Source organism: Pelecanus crispus, chromosome 21, assembly GCF_030463565.1.
Source record: "Pelecanus crispus isolate bPelCri1 chromosome 21, bPelCri1.pri, whole genome shotgun sequence".
Lineage (NCBI taxonomy): Eukaryota > Metazoa > Chordata > Aves > Pelecaniformes > Pelecanidae > Pelecanus > Pelecanus crispus.
The window spans coordinates 5,743,813-5,770,621 of NC_134663.1; the positions used below are offsets into that span (position 1 = coordinate 5,743,813).

Genomic DNA, 26,809 nt, shown 5'->3' on the forward strand with positions numbered 1-26,809 from the left:
ATGGCTTGTTATCGAGTGGAGCTGTTATATGTCTTGTTACCCAGCCCAGAGCCTGCGCCTGCCAGCACACCCCCACAGCATATGTACATATTTGCTTCACACTGCTGGAACGAGAGTTCTGAGGAACAAATACAGCAAATACTGCAAGTCTCCCAGCCCATACCATCCTCCAGCACTGCAGAAAATTACTGTAGTCCAGCAGGTGACATTCAACAGCAGAGAGCAGTCCATGGCAGATGTCCAAAGCAATCTCCCAGGCTCTGATATGCAATGATTTGGGATTTTTAACAGCCACAGTTGTACCCTGCATATGCTTTTCTGCATTTTGTCCTCTAAAGTCTAAAACGTGCTAATAAGTGCAGTAATAAAGACAGGCAATATTCGGTCAAATGAGATCTGTAAACATGCTTATGAGAAGAATAATTTGACAGCATAGCACAGGCTGAAGAGGGAAGAGTTTTCTAACTATCACTCCAGTCCAAACTCCAGTTTGGAGCACATGTCTGTATAATTAACCTCTTCCAAAGAAAGTCTTCAAGGAGGAGCAGGTCAGTTAAGATACAATGCCTTGCCTCATAGATAAGTGGTCACATTCTCTATGCTTACAGCACTTTGAAAAGGGTGAGTCAGACACTGCAAATCCAGCAGTGTGGTAGGATTTATTTTTAAATCCCGTAGGATTATGTGAAATGTAGTCAGTAACTCGGAATCTTTCATTCCGTGCAGCTCTGCTCCCTCCTGCTGGGCATGTGTGCTTATCTTTTTGCCTTAGAACCAGTGGAAACCAAACTGCAGAAGATCCTAATAGTAATTTATAGTAATTCAAACAAACTGTGCTTCATCAGTGCTGTCTGCATATTCACTTGCTCAAAATTAAATGCATGTTTCTAGATTATCATTGTTACCTTAGACTTAATAGTTTCAGGATTCATGCACCTTAATGTCTCCAAGGGGTTAATTACTGCTGTCTAAATATCTGATCAAGTTGAACAGACTCCTAAGGAGAATACTGAGTTTGCATTCCTGAGTCACAGGGGACTGAATCCAGACACCTGTGCTGCGGTTTGGCCTTGGGCATTAGAACATTCAGACACTTAAACTCAGGTTCTTAGAAGAGTGCTTTCATTTAAGAAGAGAGCTCAAGCTGAGCCACCCAATTTTCAGAAAAGCTGAAAGCCAGAAGCCCCTAATGATTTCCTCAAAGTTTACTCCAAACTCAGGATCAGCGGGAACCAGGCTGATCATCTTTGCCTAAACTCAGCTACCGAGAAAGATACCACTAATGATAGACACCCCTTTGAGTAGACCAGACTGAATTTTGCCCAGCTATAAGTAAAAAACCCAAACACTTGCAGAGGTGCTGCAAGGATGCTCTAGCCCTGGCAAATTGCTTGGAAGTGGTTAAAGTAAAGGCAAACAAAAGCAATATACATGCAACACTGAGCAGAGGAGGGAAGGCTGTCGAGAAGTGCATAGCTCTACTACACAACCCTATTTCCTACAGCACTAACCAAAGGGGACAACAGCTCAACTGACTGCACCCCCTGCTCCTAGGCAGGTTTAGGCAGAAATTAAAAACAAGACTTGGAAATCAACTGCATGGCCTTTTTAGATTATGGCAGAATTATTCCCTATATTCCCATATTTTCTCCTATTTTATTTAATACATTACAAGCAATATATTTTCATCTGTATACTCAGCCTAATACAGGCTAATACAGGAAGAGGTTACATACATATGCAGAGTCAGCAGCCCTTGCTAAAAAATAGCGGAACAAACTCTAATCACCAGAAAAATAATGCGATACAGCCTTACATGTTGCAACAGAGGCAAATAAAATCAAAGCAGGGCAAAGTCAGGTAAGAGCAAGGGACGAGTTACTGATCCCTTGAAAAATCAGAGCAACCCAGAGAAGAAAAAAGCCCTTCTTGGCCACTGGGTGTCAGCCTGGAGTTACGTGGGGCAACCGACATGTAAAGGCACACAACTCCTGCCCGAGAAGCCTGTCGGCCTACACCACGTAAGACAGTGTAGCTCTGCTGATTGTAGCAGGGCTGTGCTGAATTACACCGTCTGAAAATACGGCCAGTGAACTTCAGGACATGTCTACACTGAAGACAGGGAAGTAGTTCCTGTATCATGATGATACATTTGCAATAATACTACTGGTCAGCGTAGGCAATTCATTACATCTCAGTTATCCACGCAGACTGCTGTGACAGCTTTCTGAAGTGCCATGAAAACTAGGAAATGCGAGTTTGAGATCTTGACAGAAGCCATTATCCACCACACCAGTCAGCCATTGTGAGCCAGAAGGAACTGCTCCCAAAGACACCCAAGGCAGCGCTCGCAAAGCCCACACGACGCTGTCGTGCTGTGTCTCACCGAGCAGCAGCAGCACTGTTACCGCAAGCTGACAGAACCGGCTTCTTCCAAGCTGTGAGTTTCAGAAAAGGTCCCGTAGATACATACAAGGGAGTAGATGATAAAACAAAAAAACTGCTGATGCCACTTCTCCTGTCATTTATAGATGCAAATTCTATTCACACACCAAGGGCATCAGTTGGAGCTTAATTAACCATTGAACTGCTGTATGCAATTAAAACACCTTACTTCTTGTCTCTTTCACACAAAGAATGCAACACAGTCAGTCTCTCCAAGAACTGTTAGGTCTTTCACACAAAGCTATAGTCTTCATAATATTTTTGTTTCTAACATTTTTAGCGAGGGAGGGACAGACAGAAATTCCAGCATCCCCTCCCGTGTCTCACATGAGCTGCCTATTATGGAACTGCTTTTCTCAGAGTGTTGATGCTGCTATTAGCAGATCATAAACAAAGACACACTCTTAAGATAGGCATATGAAGAGGACTAGCCCTGAGGAAAGCATGGTGTTTCACTTTGTCAGCAGCTCCCTCTTTCTCAGAGTGCTCTAAGCTTCATCTGATGCCTCATTCCTTGGCTTTTCCCCAAACTTTCCCAGGCCGCCTGTCAGCCTGAACCCACAGCTACACAGAGAATCTGATCTCCATTCCCCCTCCTTTCCCTCTGCCAGCTTCAGGCCCAAGTTATTTTCCTGAGGTGCAGGGTTGGGTTTGTTTGTTTTTTTTTTTTTTTTAAAAGCCTTACATATTTGTTCATCTCGGAGCCAGTCAGAAACAAGAAATTATCAGTCTGCTTTTAATCTTTAGGCAGAGACAGGTCATAAGCTAGTGACAACAAGATACTTTACCTGACTGTAGCAGGAGCCCTAGCTGTACTTCAGATCAGAAGCTGGCCCTCCAAGTTTTCTCAACAACAGCACACCTATCCCTAGAGATGAAGCTTTTCTTTTACCCTTCTCATTTTCACATCCTCTATTCAGCTCATTATCTTTTAAAAAACAAAAAAAAGAATCCATGAACTAGTCTCATCCCCTTCCTTAGGGTAGTACAATGTTCACATACATACACAAGACTCTCTATACATAACCCCATAATTTGTGCAATTTGAGTTTCATAACAATAAACAGACTTGTTCCAGAGCATTCATGTGAAACTTTAAAATCCTCAAATGCTACCTGCTTACGTAGCACACCCATGCTGGCTAAAGGAGCTACAGCTTTGCAGTTTAGTATCTGCCAGCAGTCTCACCTCACAGGATTTAAGCGACCAGATCACTCAGATATGCAAACCAAGTGGGTGGCAGCTCCGCCTCTTTTTCACAACTCTCCAGAAGGAGCACCTGCCCTCACATTTTGCCTGCCCAGGGCTGGTGCAGGTGCTACCCCTCAGCTTGGGCAGCACCACGGCTATCTCAGCAAAAGGCTCTTACGCATGTTTCGGACACTGTGCCTTGTTTCTGTTTGTTGTAGAAGGCCTGATACCCTGACATAGGTCTTTTGTCTGTGCAGTAACAAGCAGCGTTACTACTCTCCTTTCAGACTAAGAGATAAATCGAAAGTCTCACACCCACACTCCCAGCTCCCCTTGAGTTTAGGTATGGAAACCCAAAATATCCATCTACAAAACACCTGATTCTGCTCCTGTCTAGCCCTAGAGAAGCTTTCACTTCCAAGGGATCTCCACTTCATTCAGGTCTGATCAGGATTTGGCAGCATGGATGTACCATTTGCCCATGTCCTTGTATTATCCCCATTAGGCAATGGAGCTGAGCATAGCCAGGTGTGGGAGGGATAACACTCCCAAAGTTTTAATCATCAATGCAGCAAGGTGCATGACTAATCCGTAATCCTGATGTTTCCAATTCTGTCAAAAGTCTGTTATACTGTTTGTCCTTTTCCCTTGAAACCTATCCTGCTGCTTTTCCTGGTCTTTCCTCAGATTGTTTGCTTTTGCTAAGAGGTTTTAAAGACAAATTCAACTCCTTAAGCAATGAAGAACAGCTTGAAAGCCTGACTCAAGTGCACTTGCATCCCTTGTCAGAAACCTGGCCTGGTCCCCCCATGCTTGATGCCACACCTGAAGCTGCTCTGCTAACAAGCAGTTAGTGCTGGGAGAACAGGTGTGTGGCTGTAGCCGGAGAGGATTTGAGGGGGAAGGCTGGCAGCCCCTGCTCCTTGGATCTCTAGTTTAGCTTTTGCTGGTATAGGGGCTGTTCTGACTGGGGAATGCTCTTGCTTTTGAGCTGTTCTGTCCAGGTTTTAATGCTTGTAGTGCTGTTTACAGAAGGAGATAGAAAGTGTAAGTGTAGTTGAAGTTACGTTTTCCAGCAAGTTTTTTTGGAAGAGGGAAGGTTTAGGTTCTAGTGGCTGAGATGAGTTTGCTAAGGGTGGTAAGAGGGGGAAGCCTGTTTCATAGGTACAGACATTGCTTGATACTTCTCAAGACTAGGAAAATATGAAACCTGGTGTAGCTTGTCACTTTAAGTTTTGTGAAGCTACTCTGGGTTTTTAAAGGTCTTTAAACTCAGGTGTTGCCTATGTGGGAAACAGAGATGTTTCTCCACAGTGCTCTGTGACTGCTGTAAGCAAATCACTTCTATGTTCGTACCTAAAGCTGCTGTGGTCTGTGTTTAGTGTGCTTGGTGCATGAATGGTATGTCTAAAACCAGAGACTCCAGTCAGCTTGAGTTTTCCCCACAAGGTGGCATTCTCTGAGCTTTTTTTGCAAAGGAAAAATAAAACTTACCATCCTTAATAATAACAATAATAATTAAGGGGGAGGGGGGGAGGAATCTGAAACCCTCCCTGTATTTTCTGAAGTCCGTGACAAAGCAAGATTTGTTAGGAGGCTGCTCCTTCTCCTGCAAAACAATGGTGCTGCTTTCAGAGAGCTGCAAGTGAGACTGAGGGTCAAGTCCCTTTAAAAAAAAAAAGTGAAATACAGTATTGTGCATCTTGAAATCTGAAACCAAGAAACAGAAGTGCAAGGGAAACAAGGGGGAAAGTCTTGCAATTCCTGAGGACAGCTGTTGCAAGTGGAGTTCTAAGGAATAAAATATATATACATACGCATTTAAAGGTCATTGGATGGCTTTTGTGGAGAAACCTGTGAAATAAAGGAGCCTTGGAAGAAGAGATTTCTTTTTCTCCTCCTCTCTGGATATAATGGCCATTGCAATGCAGAGCATCTTGAGATTTGGCTTCAAATGGCTCTTCCTAGCAACTTTTATGCTAGCCTGTGATGGACAAGGTGGAAAAAGAGAGAACGGTGGTCCTGCCTGTTATGGAGGATTTGATTTGTATTTCATTCTAGACAAGTAAGTCAGTTCTACTGTGTTCTTTTTCAGATAAATTTTTCTCTCGGCATGAACTGGAATGGCATATATTGATACTGGGGAGGTTTTCTTTGGATTTTGGTTTGGTAGAAGTTGCTGTGTTCCTGAGGGACCTGCGGAACTCCTTACTACTCTGGCTTTGTTTTTGTTGTGGTAACTTCTTTGGTGGGTCTAGTATACAATCCCATTTTGCTCTGTAAATCAAACTGTTATAAATTTTGCTGTGGCTGATATAGGAACTTTATTGTGTACTTGACCAGGTAGTTTCTTAAAAGAGTGGTTAGGAGAAGGGCAGCACCCTGGTCACCTCTGATTTCCCTATGAACTGTGAAGGTTGAGGCACTCATGAAAGCAGGAGTTGGAGAGTTGTTATTATTGCAGGCATTAATTCTGTAGCTGAAAACGTGGAGGCAATGCTTGCTTGCCTGGAGGTCTGCTTCTGTACCGCTTGCTCCTTAGCTCTGAACGTTCTAAAGCAGCAATTTGCAGGTAAAGATGGGGCTCTGAGAGGTGGCTACTCCCTTTGAAAGGGTCTGATTTTGGCCCTTGTGATGGAAAACAGCTAGAGTGCCTTATTTAAAGAGAGCTTTATTTTCCCTACGCTGAGTCACATTTTCTTTGTTTCCTGTTAATCAAATGCATATTTTGACTGTTTAACTGTTTATACTGAAGATAACTTCCTACCTCACTTTTTTTATCACCAATTGTGATAGTGTCATCTTCTTGGCACTGGTAAGTTTGCCTCCTTACAGGCCTTCAGATTGTAGATGGAGCAATGTGAAATAGGTGTGTGCTGAGCTTTGGAAAGCTTCATATTGGAGCAATAAAACAATTTACAAAAAAAGTATATAAAAAAAAGTACTAGCTAAAATGATTCTCCTAATTTTCTTGATTAAGAATAGTTATTTTGAACCAAAGGTTTGGAAATACTGGAGAATATGCATGCCAGAGCCATGGTACTGACATTATTAACCATAAATCTCAGAGACAGGAAAGTATTTGCAAGTTGCCAAAAGTGCTCGCAGATGAAGGTTCCTGACTGATCCTCCTGAGTGTTTTGCAGTGGCCCCTACATTCCATTAGTATAAATTACTTGGAATTACATAACACTTTATTACAAAATACTGGGTAAAATGTAAGACTGAGACACTGGATATTTTAGTTGTCCTAATGCTCTGGGAGAAAGATTTTTTTTTTTAACTTTGTTCAGTGGAAAGATCTACCTGTCTAATACATTTTGTTGCTTTGGCTGTTCAGTTATTAGTTGAAATGCTTTTATTGCTACATGTGGAAAAAAAAAAACCAACCAGAGCATGAACTGTACTGCAGACAGCTTTTGCAAACTGCATTTCCCTGAAAGTTGAAGCAGAATTGAAGGTTTTCTCAAATCTGATGGCTGTGTTGCATTATACCTCGGAGCTAATGTAATTTTAACATCCACTTCAAGTTCTGTGCTGTCCTCTTACTTAAAAGTCATGACTTTCTAGGCTTGCTTGAGGGATTATGAATTTGGATGGTAATATGAAGCTTGGCACAAACTTTAAAGTAGGCAGGCTTACCTCAGTGTTTGTATCAAGGTATCCAACAAAAAAATCTGGCTTTGACAGTTGCAGGATTCCTATTTCTGGGATTTTTCTGGTGCAGAAATGAAGAGGGTGTGATGTAAAATTGTCCTTGGTCTCTAGCAGAATTTGGAGGACAATTACAGTGTTTAAGTTACCAGTGTGTACAATGTGCCATGGACCTGATTGTTTAGCCTTTGAGGAGGCTGATGAGGGACTGTGGTGGAGTAGGTTATCCCATATCCTTTAGCTTTAAAAAAACTTTCTTTTATTCCTCAGATGCTAAGCTGAAGTTCTAAAAAAAACTTGAGTCTTATTTACGCTGGGTTTTCTACCTTCTGATTGTCTAGAGAATGTTTTCAAAAAAGGTGCTGAAGTCCTGAATGCGGAGAGAGGTGATGCTTATGGAGGCCTTCAGGCAAATTATGAAATGATAATAATAGGCTTGCTGCTCTTCTTTGAAATAGCTCTAAAGATGTTTTAAAGTTATTAAAAGTCATAAAGGACAGTGAAGCAGAAGAGACGTAGATTCTGAACCATGAAATGTTAAGTTCAGTGGTGGAAGGAAGCCACTCAAATATTAAGCAACTTACTTTCTGGGATCAAAGGAGTAATAAAAAAAGAATAAACACAGCCCTGGAAGTCACCAGTGCTAGAGCCCTCTACTGACCCTATTGCCTCAGTGCCTGGTTGGATGTAGTGACTGCTTAACTCCATTTAGCACCCTCTATGTGTGCTGCTCGTAGGACGTGTTCCAGCTGCTGCGCTATACGCAGTCCTCGTCACAGCGTGGACTCTTGCAGCATACTTCCAGCCACAAGAAGCCCTTCAAAGAGAACACGTAACCCACTCAGGAAAGGGCGTGTGTTATAGGCTGCTCTCACGAAGTGATGCTCTGGCTCCCTGCAATGTTCTCCTTAGGAGACCCCTGCAAACTTGCTGTGTGAACTGTGGAAGGGAAACCAGGTTTTCTGTGGCTATCTGCAGACAGCTGGAGACATGACTCCCTGCAGATGGTGTGCTCAGAGGACCTGGAGCAAATCTCCCATTTCTCATGGTCATGAAGGAGAAGAAAATCCAGTATTCGGCCATTCAGAAATAATCCTGTTATGCTACTCCTTGATGCACATGTCACAAAAGCTTGAGTGATGCTGGATATGCTTGCTAGGTTACAATAGCATCCTTAATCTCTGTGCATGCACTTGCATGTCTTTTATCACTTTGAAGAGTTCTCACACAGCTTAGGTAGCAATAGAGGAGGCCTCTCATGCTGTGACCACTGGACCTCAGGCTAGCAGAGATATGTTCCAAAAGTGATGCAAAGACACCCCAGAGGACTGCGGTTTGAGTTGGGCAAACTCTTTACCAAGTAAAACTGAAGTTGTCCTGCTGTTGTTGGTGCAGTGCTCCAACTTTGGAGGAAACTAAGGTTTGCCAGCTCTCTTGAGAATCGCTGCTTGACATGCAGCAAACTTAAAATGACAAAAATAGCGTTACACACACAAACACCTAGCTTGAAATTCTGAGCTGCTGAAGGAATTGTATTAACATGAATTAAGACCGGATTAATCCATTTCTCTTGTGCTTTGATTGCAAAGAAAAAAAAAAAGGTGGAGAGGGCTACAACTCAAGCTGTATGCTATTTAGAGTGCAGTTGTAAGCTATTTGCTATTGGGGTGATATGCAGGATCTAGAAATGCAGGGTGCTGAGCGTCTCAAAGTGGAGGTCATACCAAGATGAGCCCAGTGTTGTAGAAGGCAAGGCCCGCTTCTCTTGGGAGAAGTGTTGAGAGAGCTGGTCCTAGGTGGCATGTCCTTTTGTGTTACTGTGGTGCTGAGGGGTTTCATGGGTTGAGGCTCCTGTAGACTGAATGGCATATGGCAGAAGATGGTGCCAAAGAATTTACAGCCTGGATGCAAGCTAAGATATAGGGCCTTCATTAAGAAGGGAAAATGAGGAAGCAGTGAGATGTTGATAAACATAGAGCAAACGTGTTTTTGCTGATGTTGTCCAGTCATTCTAAAAATATCATCCATGTGACTAATTAATGAAGACTACGACCCACCCCTAACTGACATGGTATCTAGTGCTGTAGCATGTAAACATCTCACGCACAGTTGGAACACTAGGTAGAGGCAGCTCCCAAGATTAATTTATTTGCAGGTAGGGAGGAAGGAATGACGAGTAAGTCATCTCAGTACTCTTTTGCTGTATCCTCTGTGTGTCAAAGGTGTTATTTCCTATGCTCTTGCCTGTTGTGTGCAAATAGCAGGCATGTGCAGAAAACATGCAACGACCTGCACATGTGTGAAAGAAAACTTGGCTCTAAAAGATCCTTGGCAAAATGAAGCAAGTAATCCAAGCTGTTTCCTGTGATCCCTTCGTTATTCAGCCAGACAGCTGATCTATTTTTAACCAGTTGTATTGAAGTGAAACTCCTACTGTAGACAGGCTAGTAGTTGTTTCTTCGAATCTAGCTTTAGTAGCTGTAGTTACTGTGACTTAAGCGGGACTAAGTCCAGATTTACACTCAGAGTGTAGAAGAGCGTAGGGGCAGCAGTGGGATGGAAAGCAGACAGACACTGCATCACCAGGCAGGGAGACTGACCTATGTGACCCACTTCTGGTAGTAGTGACTCTAGCCCTGGGAAACGTGAGCCTGCCAAGAGAGCTAACCACAGGGACCCTTGCAGAGCTCAATAATATTCTAGCTGCTCTTATCTGAAGAAATACAAGCCTTTAGTAGGTAATGGTAAAATTGAGTGTCTGCGGAAATAGATTCAAAATTGTCTCTGATCTTCATTGACCTCGTCAGTGATCCCTTGATTGTTTTTCTGGAGTCGCAGGCCTGAATCCAGAGCAATGTATGCATTTTGTTTGGATGGCAGGGGGTGGCAAGTATATGGAGGCATAGTTTTTCTTTGTTTTAGCATGAGGGTTAAGGATGCTAGCAAGGTAGTGTGGAGGAATTTGCACACTCTTGTGTCTTTTTGCTTGCTGCCTGAAGGAATGCAATTCACTCCTAAGCCTGCTGTAGGCATGCAATTGCAATGCGTTAAGTTAGTATGTGAAATCCTTGCCCATCGAGACCTGTGTACATGTTTTTAGCCAGTGGTGAATCTAAGGTTAGCTATTCCTTGGTAAAAGGGACGGGTGGGAGCTGCCTTACATCCAGCATTAAGTGTGTGCCTGCAGCACTCTGCACTTTATCAGCTGCTTGATGTAAATTCAGTCCATGGTTACTTGCTTATTAGTTGTTTTTTTACGTATCCCCTGCCAACCAGGAAGAGAAGAATGTTCTTGGACTGTGTTTGGGCTTAGAGGCCTACCCTGCTCTGAACCGGACCTCTATAAACCCTGTAATCGCAAACATTTGACAGTATCTCTGGTGAGCTTGTGTAAGGCTTGTGTGAAGTGTGACACAAGATAGTGGTGTTTCCTCAAAGAATTGCATCACCTCTCTAACATCTTTGTGTTATGTAGTGTTTTCAAAATTGCTCCTGAAGTATTTGGAAAGACAAAGGATGCTTTTTGGCTCATTTGTGTTATTTTTAAAGAGCTCAGTAAAAAGATGCTGCAAAACTTCTTGGGTCAATGCCACCTCTAGCAGCTATGAGACTTCTTGAAGTTGGTCCAAAACTGTGAAAGTTTAAGGAGAATTTGGATCAACACCAGTCTCTGCGTCAGGTGTCTTTATGTACTTCTGTCAGCTGCAGTGCACGTAACTGGTGTGAAGTCTTTGTATAAGAGTTTGTGGGCTTGATTCTGTTTTCTTCTAGTTTGTGAACTAAATAAAGCCACAGGTATTCTGAGAAGGTGCAGTGACTGAGATGGAAATAGAGTCTCAAAAGTACAAGAAAGTCAAATGGTAAGGAGGTTTGAGTTGCTGCAGCTTTGGGTTATGGTGCATCTTGTCACAGTGAGTAGGAGAAAAGCAGCTGCTGGAGGGCAGGGTTTAGCCAGAGTGTGGTTCTCCGTGTCTGGAACCACTGAATGACTGATTCCATCGCCCTTGGACTTAGTTTAGATGTACAAAATTCCAGCACAGTTGACCACAGAATGTATCATTCTCTTGTTAAAGGCATAATGGTTTACTTAGTCTTAATTTCCATTTATTGGGCTTTTCTCCAGCAAGAGAATTTGGCATCCTCAGGATGAGCCTTTTCTTAAATTACAAGTTGCAAATTGCCTCAACCATTCAGCTTGCAAAGCGCTGGCTCGCTGATTATCTTGTTTCTCTTTGGGAATATGAAGAGGTAACGATCTTAAATTTGGCTTTTATTGTCTTACAGTTAGGCTTTAGAAATACTTGTCCTATTAAAAATTCTTGGCCTGCCTTATGAGAGGCTTTACAAGTGACAAGTGTCTTTTACTGCAGGGCTTCCGCGTAACACAGCTGAAAGCTGTGGAGGTGAACACTGTAAGCTAATGCTGGTTTTGTAAACCTTCTATTGACTGCAGAAAGGTTAGTTTTATCCATTTTGTCCATTTTATGCCAAGTGAAGACTGTAAGAAGTCTGAAGTGTGTTTCAGAACATGTATTTCATGTATTAGAGGAGTACTTTTTTTCTAAATGCAGACCTGGGCATTTATAGCCACTGACACCTGGGCTTGACTAGATGGAGAAATTAACTGCAAGTAGACTGCAAGGTGTCTAACTACAGATGGAAAACTTGCTGTGCTAGAAGGAGCAATGTGTGGTCAGCAAAAGTGTGAGCCTTCGCTTTGGGACCCTTTTATAGCTTGCTCTGATAGACATGAAGAATGAGTGGATTGTAGACTATTCCAATTGCCCCACTTCAGTGCCTTTGGAACTGAAAGCAGAAACTGTCCTCCTTTTGTGGGATAGAGTGGGTTTGTTTTTATGATTGCAGCAATGGTAAGAAGTTTCCTTAAAATAGACATTTAATATTCTACTGTTCTTGAACTTCAGGTTGTTCCTCTTCTGTGTTCCTTTATTAAGATGCGTGGGAAGGTTTCATGGAAAAAGAGCTGTAACTTCAGATGCTTGGAGTTTTGTTCCACAGGGCATAAAGATGGGAGTGTTGGTGGGAGAACAGAGCGAGGATGATGAAGGGGAGGAGGTACAGCAGAAGCTGAAGCCATACCTGTGTGAAGAATTAAAAAGCACTGCTTACCTGATAAAACTGCTCAAACAATTTAAGACTGGAAGAACAACAGTTGCGAAGGCAAACGCTTCAACAGGATGTGCTATTGACTGGCACATCATTGAATTGAGCTATTGGGTTTTAACCTTTCTTCTGGCAAATGCTGTGTTCAAAAAATGCATGACTTCTCAGAGCCATGGAAAATGACAGGAGTTTTAGATGGCGACCTACATACCTTATGTGCTCTATGGCTGGATCTCATTCCCAGCTGCCTTGCTGCAATAGTCATTTGAAGTGATGATCGACTTCTATTCAGCGGCTTTTAATGAAGGGGAAGAAATAACTGTAGTTCTAAAGGCTAATGCAGCTTCTAGGGCAGTGTCCTGTTGTAAGTGGGGGCTAGGCTAGAGCTTCTGTGCTGGCAGAGGCTGAGAGCTAAGTTTTCCCTCAACATGAGTGTAGTATAGTTGTTTTATCTGATGGCTAGGAGAAGGTTGGTTGGGGTATACTTGTGAAAGGGTCCTAACTTCATGTGTTTGCTGTTCAGAAGACATGTGAAACTTTAATGTGGTGCACTTTTGTTGAGAGGTGGATATACGGTCTAAAGCAGCATACATTTCACTGAAGCCTTCTTCGGCGTAATTGTTTTATGGTTAACAAAGCCTTGGCTCCATGTGTCTTCTGGAGACTGATGTAGCCATTGCTATAAAGTCAATGTTTCTTCTATGCCTCACCATATAAAGACAATATATACTTATTTTCCAGGCCAGTTCTCGGAAATGATTTGGACTGTTTGGCATTGATGGGACTGGAGTGCCTGTCATATTCAAGGTCTCAGAGTTACTCCATACATCTGAGAGGAATTTGCACCTGGGGTTGAGCTTTGTGTGTCTCTGTTCTATCGGTTTGCAGTTTGGATGCAGCAGCAGCAAAGTTTCTCATTTGAGAGCAAGTCCTGATGTACCTGGCCCTTCATCTGTTATAAGACACCAACTTTCCCAGTGTCTGTGTGGTTTCATTAGTTTATCAAGACCCTTGCTATTGGTGTTTCTTTGGTCCTCTCTGATACACATTTGCATTAATGAGTTCAAGTCCTGGTCTGATGAAAGGAAAGAGAGCCAAGAAGTAATCCAGCACTGTTAGCATCATGTTATGATCACGTCTCCTCTGCAGTCTGTCCTTTACAATCATGGACAAAACAGGGGTGCCTGTAAGGTTATCTTTAAAGAGGTGCATTTGGTGTCAGGTCCTTTGTGCAACAAGAGCCAGAGTGTTCACTCTTTTTCCAGATGGACCATGTGCTCTTGTACCTGTGCAGGGGTCCTCATTGCATTGCATCTAATGTTGCCTGTGGACACATTGGGGTCATATAGAGAAAGAATGGCTTAAGGTATTGTGGAGCAAGTGGGTAAGGCCAAGGTTTTTATTGAATGGCTGTAAATGAAAACCAGGTGTGGGGAGAATAGGGAAGGAAATTTCTATGACCTGCACAATGTGGTTTGCATGCTTGCTGTGCTGCTAGGAAGTGAAGTAATGCTATCTGCAGCCAGTCTGGGGTTGGTGGTACCAGGTGTGCAGTACCTGGGTGAATCTATTCATGGCTAATCAGTTGCATTCTCGGACCTAAGGTAGGAGAGGTCAGATGCCTCATCTTTCTGTGAAGTGAAAAAAAATCTTCTCGAATGTTCATCTTTTCCTCCTCAGGCTGTGGATCAATGAATGTTCAATTAAGCTGGAATGGTTATTTCCCCTATAAATATTTTTGATTGTAGTCAATGCATTAAATAAGTGATGACACATTTTCCAACTCTAGGAAGGAATTTTTTCCAATATCAATATTCCAGTGTTCCTAGAAGTGTTTATGCTAGATGGGGCATTTAGTGCTGAAAGATTCTGATTAACCTAATTTTTTCCTGGTTCTTACAACATAAAGAAGAATAATCCAATCCCATTACAGTCCATGGTTTATTTTCCTGAGGAGCAAAATTAGTTTGTTTTGCCTTTAACTGAGGTGTGAAAGAATTAGCCAGAACAGTTGAGATGTGGACCCAAGGTGTTTTACTTTTCATAGTCTCTAGCACAGTGGAAATGCTAGAGAAGTTTAATAATCTGTTCCTCCAACTGCATCTTATTCTCAATACACTTGAGCTAAAAGCTGTGCATAATGGTATGGCAAGTGAGTTGGTGGAATTAATCTAAAATGCTCTGCAGAGAGACAGATCTTCACTCACACAGGGTTTACTTACTGAAGGCTGCGCTAAAGGTCTAGCGTAACTGCCATATGTTATTGCCAAGTGTAGCCTCAAACACTTGCATGGAGTGTAAATTATTCTTGCTTTTCAAAGTTAAGTAGGAAATGTCACTTACAGTTTAATATCTCTTCAAAGGAAGAATATGGACAGTGAGTGTTAAATAAGCTAAAAACGAATAACTAGGTGAGCAATGTGTAACAAAACATTAGACTGGGAGAACTGCAATAGCAGCAATTAAACTAATATTTCCTGTAATAATTGTTTCCCTAGATCAGGAAGTGTCCTGCACCATTGGAATGAAATATATCATTTTGTGGAACATTTGGCCCGCAAGTTCATAAGGTAAGAAGTGCTGCTTTGGAGATAAGCGAATGAAGAGGTGTACGTGTGCCAGCAGCTAGGAGATGTGCTCTCAGTCGCAGTCAAGTAGCATGTGCTGCTTTCCACCTGGGGACCTGGTGGAGAGTTCATTTGTAATGCTTTTCTCAGATCATCCCATTGACTGCTTTTCCCCAAATTTCTGTCGTGCAGGAAACGGGAATTGATAAGCTAATCGTTCCCTTTTTTCCTGCCTGACTTGCATGGATCAGATCGTATTTTTGTGGGGAAAGAATCCTCTTGTTTCTGAGATGGCTGGCTACTGCCTGAGGTACAGGAGTTTGGGTCTGCAAGGAGAGGCCTGAGGCACTGAATGCCTTGAGGCTGGATGAAAAATCCCCCAGGCCAGTGGGTGGAATGTGGTATGATAAACATAATTAGCCTTCCTTTGTCTCCATGGTGATACCAGGATGCACTTAAGCCTTTCTTGCTTTAGCAATCCTAAGGTCACGATGCAAGTACTATTTACATCTTTTAGAAGGATTCCTCATGGTTTGCCTTGACTAGGAAGGCCCTAACACCTTTTGCTGCTCAGTCCTGTCTTTCATCCTGTTGAGTTATAATCTAGATAGCAATCAGAGCATCCTGTGTGTTTGGTGTTATGCATACAGTAAGCTCTGGACGACTAAAATAATTTACTTATTTTTGCTCTCCTCCAGCCCTCAGCTGAGGATGTCCTTCATCGTTTTTTCAACTAGAGGGACAATTCTAATGAGGTTAACTGAAGACAGGTAAGAAGAGGTTTGAAGGTGCACAGCAGCTCTTGTGTCCTTGTAGCTTCCTTCACCTTCCTTGCTCAATGATTTCCAATCCACTGTGAGCAGTGTTGTGATGCCTTTGTGCTTCTCAACTTAATTGTTTGAATCACCTGCCCATTTTCACATGACACTCATTCTGCTAGAATGCATTAAGGCCTCTTAAGGCAGAGGTTGCCACCTTAATTTTAACTTCTAAGTGTCTTTGTCAGCAATTAGGGTTTTAACTCAAACTGCTTTCATTGAGGAGTCTGCCTTCCACAGATTTGCAGGCTTTTGTCAGAGAACAAGAACCTTATTGCCTTTGAAACATCCTTAGGGAGTTTCTTCTGCAAACGAATGGGTGAAACTCCCTTCCCATAAAAATAAACTTGAAAGCCATAGGTGACACCCCTACTCTTGTGGTAGAGGTGAACATGATTTCTTTGGAGGTCTGAAGGTATGTTATAGGCAAACAGTGTTTAGGATGGATTGCAAGGGTGTATATTTTTTGGCAATGACAGTTTGATCACCATGTTTCTGGAGCATGTTCCTGTCATCCCCTTGTAGATCCCCAAGTTAATCCCAGTAAAATCTATGGGATGGAATTTTTTTTTTACTGTAACTTTGAGCAGAGCTGGATGAGGTCCTTTAATTGCTCTTGCTTCCTCTCTTAACTTCATTGCCACGTGGAGCAAAAATATATGTAACACATGTGAAGACTGTATAAGTCAGCATGTGTTTTACATATTGGATGTCTATGAAGTTGCATACCAGAGCAGCTACTATAGAGGAATGAATAGGAAACTGGCCGCTTTCCTAAAGAGCAGTCCACATACATACCAGCCTTGAAAAGTGTCATTAAACCCAGCCAGCCTAAGCATCTCTTGCCACTTACTGCTACAATAAGTATAAAGAGAATTAACCCTATCTAACTTGGTGCCAGAGGAAAACCTGTTTCCTGCCTCTTTCCATTTCCCACCCTGTGAGCACACCCCATTGCAAAGATCTCTAGTCTGTTAAGGCTCTAAGTGATGAGACTTAAGTCTTGTTTCCCATGTGGAAATGTATTTTGTATTTATCCAGCTGTCCTAGAAATGTAGGCTGGGAACAGGATATTGATATGGTATTAGTCTAAAAGGCAGCTGACTGGAGAACTGCTGGTTTTTATTGGAGGACTGACAAACAAGGTGGGGGCTTCATGCTGGTCCTTTAGTTAACACTGGCCTTTCTTAATAAGGAGGTAGTGGCAAAGCCTTTTCTACCTTGCCCGTGCCTCCATGTGGTGTATCAGCATCTGGATGTGAAGATTCAGGGTGCTCAGCATCCCTTTTGGATAAACTCTGTGTGTCTAATGGCACTGGATTGACATATTTTAAAGACCTTTGCTGTCTATTTTAAAATTTCAGTGTTCGCATTTGAGAAATGGTTCTGATTACAGGAAATGATCTTGATTTTATATTCAGCTTTGGCTTGGTATGTGCATGGGTAGCTGAATGGAGGAAATCCCCGCTCCTAGCCCAGCTATGATATACAGTTCAGTGTTTAACTAGTTTTGGATATCGCAGGTACAGAATGAGTTCTTGAATGTTTGATACTTCAACCTATTACAAAAGCAGATGCTCTTTTCTCCCTGTGGGAGTTACTGCTTTGTAGACTGGCTAATGTCAATGCACTGCTGCAGTCAGCCTCACAAATGTGAGTAGAGTATGTGATGATCACACAAACTGGATTTCCTGAAGTAGTTAAAATATGCAGGGACAAAACTGACTTCTGGCATTTGGTCTTGCAATGTCAGCATGGTCCTGCCTGCAGTGACTGAATCTGTTTCCCATGAAGATGGTACAGTTTGCTCAGAGATACACCCCACGCACTGCAGAGTTTTATCTTGGTATTAAAGACTTCTGGCCTGTACTTGGCTTCCAGAGTTTGGTGTCTGCAACTCAGTGGAACAACAAATGGGTGCCCACACCATTTAGCCTGCAGTTGATCTGTCACCATGCCTGGGATTTCTAAAAAATTAAAACAGATACCCTGAATCATAATGAGCTATTGGGAAAGGCTTTAATCTTCAAGTCAGTTTGAACAGGAACTGAAGGTGTAATGTCCAAATAAACTGGAGTTGCCAGGATGGTTTAAGATTGTGTCATTTTTTGTGGCTGTTTGATTACATTTATATAGTCAAGTCAACAAGCATAAGTGAGGAAAGTGAGCCAGCTGCTCTGCTTCTGAGTCAGAATTTTGACCAGGGTTACACAGGGAATATTTATTTAGAAAGAACTGTAGGTATATTGACTTAGGAGATGCTGCTGTTGTGGTGCTTTCCCCAGGCTGTGGGAATGCTGGGAGCACATCTGCTCTATTTTCTACATCCTTAGAAAGGTATCTACCCAGACATTACCTTAGGCTATAGAGACATTGGGTTAGCTCTTTTCCCCTCTCTGTATCTGGTTTTGCCATGCATGTCTTCACCTGGATATCAGCTCCTGATAAATTTGATCTTGGATCTAACAATGCATCTGCATTCATTTCAGGGAACAGATACGCCAGGGACTAGAAGAGCTGCAGAAAGTCCTTCCGGGAGGCGACACATACATGCATGAAGGATTTGAAAGGGTAACTATGTGCATGCTCTAGTACCTCTAAACTGTCTGAGTGCTCCTCAGGAAATGTTAAACAGTTATTGTTAATAATTCTGTGGTAGGTAAGTGGGGCTATTTTGCTTTTATGCAATAGGTACACTGTATGTGTTCAGTGTTGGAGCTGGTGCAAGTGGGCTGCAAACCCTACTACTTACCTTTCTTTTTGCCTTCAGCTTTTGTGGGGGGAGCTGTCTTTTCACCTTAGAACGAGGCAGAAGGCTTTGGTGTTGCAACCTTAAATGGAACAATGTTTGTGAAGGGTAGAATACTGCCTAGAGTCCCGCATGGGTGTATAGTAGGCTTGTTAGAATTGGGTGGGGGCTGAGGCCATGGCTCTAACCTGTTCTCACTGGTGGACAAATAATGCTGCACAGAAGTTATTGCCTGCTCTGCTCTTCTTTTGTGTATTTTACAAGCTCAAGACTTTCTCTAAACCTGAAGTCCTGAACCCTCTCCCACTTCTGTACTACATGTGCATTTTGGAGGATTATGGAAGTGTCTGCCTATTGAAAACGCATGTGAACACACAAGAAAAATTTAGGTGACCTGACAGAGATGCTGGCTCTTAACTAGGAGGCCAAAACCAAATCCCAGGGTTTGGTGACTTCAGAAACTTTGCTGAAGAAGTCAAAAAACCCCCAAATTTAAATTCAGAACAGAAATGAAATTCATAAGCCAAATATGTTCAGAGTGGCTTACTTTTTAATTTTGAATTGATGCACACTGAAGTGTTTGCCCTTCTACCTTGCAGAATGTGCTTGTGCATGGATCAAGTGGGAGAGAAGTGCAAGAATATCTCTCTGAAGTTGGTTTGTTTGCAGAGCAGTTGATCTGGAGGTGCTGAGGAATATTTATCAATGGACCTAGGGCGTTTCTCAAGGAGGAAAGTGAATGTGATTTTCTGATAGCAGAACAGTGGGAGACTACATTATTGATGGCCAGTGGCCTTAGAGTTGGTTTGACTGAGTTATGCTTTAGATAAGACCTTGAAGTAGCGCAATGAAAACCATAGGCAAGAAACTTGTTCTATGAAGCAGATATTGCTGAAAAGCAGAGGTTATGTGCAGACTACAAACATGACATCCTCACTGCCATCTTCTCTTTCTTTCTGGTGCATGTCTAGGGGCCCACAAAGTATTATTATTCATTTATTGCTAATAATCTTCTGATTTAATTTCAGGCAAGTGAACAGATTTACTATGAAAATGTTCACGGTGAGAGACTTTCTTGATCCATTGAATGTTTTTCTCTTTCTTTTTGACTGATAACTTTAATAGATTTGAAATGCAGCTTCACTGTGGGAAAGGTGGGGGGTGGCTCCTATTCTTAGAGGAATGCGATGCCATTCAGGGTAGCTGTTCCTGAAAAGGAAAAAGAAGAGATGGAGCTTTAAGGATCCAGAGCTGGAATGAATGCGTTTCAGGCCAAAAGTGAGAAGCCAGGCTGACTGAAGGTGCCTGCTCTTACCAAAACTGTCTGGTACCTTATCTTGTTCTTTTTGCTTGAGGGCTCAGGTAACCATTTCTTCTTCCTTCTGAAACATGTGGAGATGCTGTTAGGTAAAAGTTTTTTCTAATAAGCAATTAGTAAATCCAGTAGTAAGTGCAGACAATTGTAAAAATGTTTGTCCTTTCCTTCCTTGTAATTAATGTAAAAACTTTCTGCACTGCAAAGCCTGAAGCAGAAATATGAACAATGCTTCTTGGAAACCAAAAGATAGGTGAGCAGATGGTTGAGTACAAAGCCAGTCCTAATGGTTTTGCAGGGCCACTCATGAATAAAATGAAGTAGTGACTAAGTCCACACAGCTTTGGGACTCATCTGTAAAATATGACTGAAGCAGAATGGAATAGATAGCTAGAACAATTTGATTTGGGATTGATAATGCTTTTACATGCTGGTATACATATTACATGTAAACAGGTTGCCACCATGTGCAAGAAGCAGTGGACAACTGGGTCCTCAAGTCTGAATGTTGGCCTGTGTATTTTGTCTTTATTAGTTCTGTGTGTTTGTCCTTGCTCCGCTAAAGTGTTTATACCACCTGCAATAGGGCCTAAGGCTCCTGCAGTAGTCAGTGGAGGGAGAAAGGCATCTCTGGAAGTCATCTGGGCTCTTAAGTTTTACAAGAAGTGCTCACTTCTCCATTTCCCACCAAAAGAGCCTAGGCACGTCTGCAACATGAATGACCCTGCATGTTGCTTATTGTTTGTCAAGCACTTGACTTTCTCGTTGCATCATTACCACATTATTTAAAATTGAGGATTCCTAAGTGGCACCAAGAAATTTAGGTATTATCAGATCTCTGTTCTGCAGTAATTGCAGAAGTTGCTTGTTTGGGTTTTTGTCTCTTCAGCAACAGCTTGTTAAAGGCACAGCTACTTGTAATGGCAGGAGAATGCTCTAGATGTTTGAAAACATTTGAAGGTTGACAATTTATGCACCTTGTCATACTAAGCCTTTATCTTTCCATAACAGTGTTTGTGCAAGATGTACCTACGAAGCTCCTTCGTATCTGTAGCAAGTCTATTGTCAGAAATAAGAACTAATTCTATTTGGCCACTCCTGAAAACTAATACAAACTTGTAAAACCCAAGCTATAATCAATACAAGGGGAAGACTGCAAGGTTTAACTATGTTGCTGAAATATGTTGCATAGGAAGGTTGAAGATTTTTAGGCCATTTTCTTACTGTATGTGTTTAAATCCCAACTGAGCTTTTTATCACAAGCTGAAAAAAATCTCTGGATTTCTTGAATTGACAGCATTAATAAAATTAGGAAATAACTAGGAACACTTTGGGTTTTTGATGGCTGCAGTCTAATCTACTAGGCTGAAATATTGAAATAGTTATGAGGGGCTGTCAATTAAAAAACATTGGTACATCAAAGGAGCATGGTATAAAACTGGCATTGAAGGCAGGTGCCTGAGTGTAAAAAGTGTGCGGAAATTCATGTCTTCTGAAAACTGGTTGGCTGAAGGGAGGTAAGGACATGGGCTTAATGTCCACTGTTTCCTTTAAGTGTGCTAACAGGTCGCTAGCAGGATCTTTTCTAGGCTAGTTCAACAAATACTACTCAAAAACAAGGGACTAAAGAATTTTGTGTATTTAGGTTACAGAACTGCAAGTGTCATCATTGCATTGACAGATGGAGAACTCCACGAAGACCTATTTTTCTACTCTGAGAGGGAGGTAAGCGTCTTACACATTTTTAGCCAGGGAGACAGTGAAATGTCTGGGCTTGCTGCTTCGAAGGCAAAAGACAGGGAAAACCGTTTTCCGTCGTGACAAAACTTCACTTTGGTGCTCTTTAGACATGAATGTTGAGGATAAACATTAACAGCAGCAATGCTTCTGACTCATCAAAACTAAGACTCTTCATGGGAAAGGAGGGGGGTTTAAACTTCCAGTTAAAAAAAAAAAAAAACTGGAGGAAATAATAGTTCACAGCTGCAAAGTTTCAGTATTTACTGGATTGTTTTGGGAAATACCTGAATCTTCTCACTTTGACTTTTCTTCTTTTACAAAAAGTAAAGACTGCAGAAAGAGGATGACTGTTGTTCCTATCATCTTCTGTCACATCAGAAAGCTTTTCAGATGATCAAATCCAAAATTTCCACAAGTGTTTCCAAGATTCAAGCATGTATTCCCAACACCTTCATTAAATCAGTGTATTATGCAAAATGTTAGATAAACAGTAGGTTGAGCACTTGAAAGCTTTGCTGTATAATGTTCCTACTGATGTCCTTTTGTTAGTCATCTCTGAGGAGATGAACCAATTTTCACTTGTCAGTCAGGCAAATTAAGATGACCTAAACTTGGAAGATGGTATTGTTACGTGAGTTTGCTGTGGACAGGATTTTTCCTTTCAATCTGTCCAAAGTGCAGCTTCAAATCCAATAATAATGAAAAGAATGGCTTTGTAGAATAAAACCAATATTGCTACAGCACAAACAAGTGTCATGAATCTAGAGTTCCCCTCCTTACTGTTCATCTCCTTTTTCTTCCCTTCTGAAATCAAAAATCCGCAAGAAAAACAAATTTGTTTTTAGAGGTGAACGAACAAGTTGAGAGGTCAGAAGTGCTATGTTTGGTTTGGTTTGGGGAGGAACAGTTAGTGAGCTAGCAGAACGGAGATCCTGACCTCAGCTCTTACACTACGAGTTGCTTCAGTTGTTCAGGCTTAAGTTTCTTGGTGTAAAACTGCAACGATGCTTTTCTTGTAAAGCACTTTGCTATCTGACAATCTGAACTACTACAGTCTTCTGATAGAATCTGACCTGCTACCATCTTTTCTGGGAATGGATTTTCAGTCAGGTGTTCCTGTTCTAATGAAATATGATTAAATGACTTCATACTTACGCAGACAAGAGCATTCAGAGCAGTTGCTTTTTGAATAGTAAATGCAACTTCATCTGCGTGTCAATGAAATAGCCTGGAAAAATCAAACCTGTGGATGTTCTCCCTTTATTACTTCGAGATGCTGTGTAAATAATGGGAGGGATACAGTTTTGTAGCAGATGGAATGAAATGTCTCTTCACTTATGGATATCATGAGTCCAGGCACAGATGTCTGAAATAGAAAATACCAAAACATTTTAGGTTACTGTTATACGGGGATATGTCCTAAATGATGAAAAGAAAATGGATTTAGTCTGTCTCATATTTGTTGGACAGACAAATGTTAGGAAGTTGGAGAAGCTAGGAAGGTGAACTTATTAGGTATAAAAAAAGCTACCAAATACCTTGGATTTTGCTTTACTAAACAAATAGCAGATTTGTACTCTAGTAACAGAGAAAGCCTGTTTCTGCAGAATGAGGTAGGAAGGTTTTAAAGCTCTTTTGACAAGCCCCCCCATTGCTCATTTTACAGAGAAAGGCTAAATTTATGATTAAGACCTTTCAGAAACCTGCAGCGCATCGCATTTGCATCCATGTCATCCTACCTTTCCTTGTTCCAGGCTAATCGGTCGCGTGACCTGGGAGCAACAGTATATTGTGTCGGTGTGAAAGACTTCAATGAGACCCAGGTAAATGAGGCACTCGTGTTTACTGGGGGTCCTTGGCAAAGGTGCATGTTGAACACAGGCACAAGCTCCTGATTCACTTTCTCAAGTGGTCATCGTCTTCTGTTGACCGTTGGACAGTCCGAAATATCTTGGCCTGGATGTTGGGTTTAAGCCCCTTTCTGTCTTAATCTCCGTATGTGGAGAACTGTCCCTCTGTCTGCATGCCACAATGACTCTTGCTAATGGCGGAGAAAAGCAGAGGAAAAGACACATGAAGAACAGCAGATGAGTCTGGCTTAAGCTGTAGGCAGAAGGAGGTTGTGGGGACTTTTTTTTTTTTTTGAGCTGTTGCCATCTAACACTTCAGTTTCGGTCCAGCTTTTCTTTCATGGGAAAACTATGCTGTAAAAAGCAAACAGCTTCATTAGTGACACTGTTATTTTACAGTGTTTTGCCATTTGGTAGTCTGACTTCTAAATTTATCATAACAATGTTAGTATGTCCATGAATTACATTTCACAGCAAGTGTAACTGTTGCCATTATATTTTTCTAACATGAGCGAAACACTTGTACAGCCCCGAAGTGAGGTGCTGAAATGCTTATTGAATACAGCTTTTTCAGGTTTTGAGCTTTCTAACAAAGCTTCAAACACCAATTCAAAAAGGAGTCAAAACAAACTTGGTTTAGAACAATCTCCTTTGAATCAAAAACAGAGACTAGTGTAACCCAGAGTAAGTCATAGAAAAAGCAAAGAGGAAAGAAAAATGGCAAAGACACTAGATCTAAAATAGCAGACCTCAGACAGCTGCCACTTGAAGTCATTTAGATGCTGAAGAAATTAACTGGAATTAGATGACTGTGTCTGAAGTCCCAGAATGCGCTAGGAGGAGGACTGTAGGGAATGAGGTGAGGAAACTGTAAACATCCTGGTTTACAGAAGCTGCTGTATCTTGGCCAACAAGCAGTAAGCAGCTTTACTACCCTTCTTGGAGCAGGCAGAGAAAAGTTGCCAGGGGTATTTCTCTGGATGCAAACCAGGAGGTTGGCAGTTTAGTGTTTTGCTTGAGAAGTGGGAGTTCTGAGTGACATGAGCTGGAAAGGTGGAGCCAGTGGGGTTTAGAGAAGAATGTGTGGCTGGTCTGCTGCCTCCAGTTTGCAGTGCTACAGGAAACGCCAAAGAGGGCTGCTGGCTTGATGTTACCTCTGCCATGGGAGAGAATTACTATAACAAACGTTGGCCTTGCAGCAGTAAAACTTGATTCTGCTCCAGCAGATGCATGGAGAGCTCATTACTTCTGAATTGGGCTTAAATTTTTGCCTTAACCCTTAGCATGCTATTGACAAGTGAACCCCCATGTAGCTCTTTACAGGTGATGTCCTGGTTCCCCTTATCTTACCACTCCCTCATGACTGGCCCTATTCCTTGTCATGTAGGCTTCCAAATGCTCTTCTGCTCCCTTCTTCCCCTCCACTCAGAAAATATCTCCTGTTAGCTCCCTGCTTTCTTCTTCTTGGCTTTCTAATGGTTAAGCCTAGAACAAATAGTCAAATCTCTGTCCTGACAGGAAAGGCAAATCAGGCCTGTATCTCCAGATGGGGTATAATTTGCATTAGTCTTCTCTATATGTGAAAATACTGAATCATTTTGATGAGTTTCCTGGTTTATATGATGTATGTGCTGAAGTGTTTTGCTCCATTAGTGGCCTGTCATGTTGATACTGTGGCCTAATTTGGTTGGGGATTTCCTGTGCTGGGTGATTTACAGTCATGTGGGAGACAGTTTTTTGCAATAAAGATCATCAGGCTCTGGGCATTGGGGAAAGCCGTGTTCTGTCTTGTCTTCAAAGTTAAGGGAAGCCTTTTCTGGTTCCCAGTATAGAGCTTTCTAAAATCAATCAGGCTAAAGAGATAAACTTTTCAATGCTTGACAAACTAGAATGCACTAGCAATCCATACAGGGGACTTGGAGTATTTGGGTTTTTTACTTGCAAATGGATGAGTCTGGAGAAGCCTTAATTTGCTGCCTGCTGGCTAATTTATCTCATTCTTTGCATTTCTGTTTTATTTGCTTTTACCGCTCTGTCAGCTGGCTAGAATTGCCGACAGCAAAGATCATGTCTTTCCAGTGAATGATGGTTTTGAAGCTCTTCAGGGGATCATAGACTCTGTAAGTATTTTTAATTGTGTGTTTGCATGTTAGTTTGTGTTAGCTTGCACAGTTGAATGTTTAGTTTTCCTGTGTTCACAAGGACCTGCTGACTGCTGATAAATCACTTAAACATTTGGTGCAAAGAAACTGACCTTTGTTTGTACTAATATTGCTACCTCAAGGTAGAGTTTATCAACATGTCACAATACAGGAAGGTTTGAGCCCAAATATTATCTTTGTATGTCTCCCTGCTTGATGGGAAGTAACTGACAGAATGGACTAGGCATTTGGTGACAGTTTATAAAATGGCTGCCACAGACTGGGACACCAGAGATGTGTTAGGGCATGTTCCGTATGAAGGATTAGGGCACTCTGTGATCTCTGTCCTTCTGCTTGATTAGCATCCTTTCCGCCCTCATGGATGTGCGGCACTGCTCACCTGTTTAGAATGGGGGAAGGGATCCTGCTATGTATGCCAAAATCCCCAAAACTTGGCTTTCTACATTTGGCCTCCTACCAAACAGTCTATTTTTCCACCACCCCAGACCTAGGTTTCCTGACTCAGATTGATCAATTCCGGACGTTTGCTCTAGGGGTTGGGTGCAGCATGGAAGAGCTGGCCCATTCTGGAGTGGCTGGGATAAGAGCTAGCAGTTCAGCTGGCAGAGGGAGGGGCATAGATCGATTCCTTTCCCATGGCTTGCCTACAGTCATGCAAACGGCTCCAGTCTTTACTGGCAAATAAGGATGCCTCATGAGGCATTCCTATTTCTAGCTCTAAAACTTTGAGCAGCCTAATACTGTGTCACCTAGGACCAGCGCTTCCCTTGACTGAGCAGAAAAGGCAATATATAAGAGGATGTGTGTGCCACTGTCATTGTAAGTGTAAAACGTAAGTGTAAAATTCACTAGGAAACAGTATGTTTTCAGGTAGCTTTCAGTATTTTTCTGTTCCTTTTGCTCAGTCATATCCCGTAACTACTTAGATTGCTTCCCATGGCTACAAAGGAGGGTGGGAAATCCTTCTAAAGACATGTGTTTTGTTCATTCTGGTATAGGCTTTTGAGTTGATAAAACACAGACGAAATATACAGCGAAGCTAGGGGGGCTAGGTTCACCAGGGGGGTCTCAGATTTCTGTGTTTACAGTGGTTACACACTATTCTGACCATGTGGTACCAAGCAAAACTGTTCCCTCAGTGCAGCCTCAATTTTCGCTAGTGCTCTTGTGTGTAGATGGAATACAATCCCTTGC

The 26,809-nt window shown here is 42.0% G+C and overlaps 1 protein-coding gene across 1 annotated transcript in view; it reads left to right on the forward strand.

The window, feature by feature from the left end:
• Window positions 1-5,549: 5,549 nt before the first annotated feature.
• Window positions 5,550-26,809, forward strand: part of ANTXR1 (ANTXR cell adhesion molecule 1) — a 107,622-nt gene continuing 86,362 nt past the window's right edge. The window contains exons 1-8 of the mRNA XM_009480171.2: window positions 5,550-5,701; window positions 14,913-14,984; window positions 15,680-15,751; window positions 18,289-18,370; window positions 19,577-19,610; window positions 21,509-21,588; window positions 23,358-23,426; window positions 25,493-25,573. Coding sequence (XP_009478446.2) covers window positions 5,550-5,701; window positions 14,913-14,984; window positions 15,680-15,751; window positions 18,289-18,370; window positions 19,577-19,610; window positions 21,509-21,588; window positions 23,358-23,426; window positions 25,493-25,573 — 642 coding nt within the window. The remainder of the gene's footprint in view (window positions 5,702-14,912; window positions 14,985-15,679; window positions 15,752-18,288; window positions 18,371-19,576; window positions 19,611-21,508; window positions 21,589-23,357; window positions 23,427-25,492; window positions 25,574-26,809) is intronic.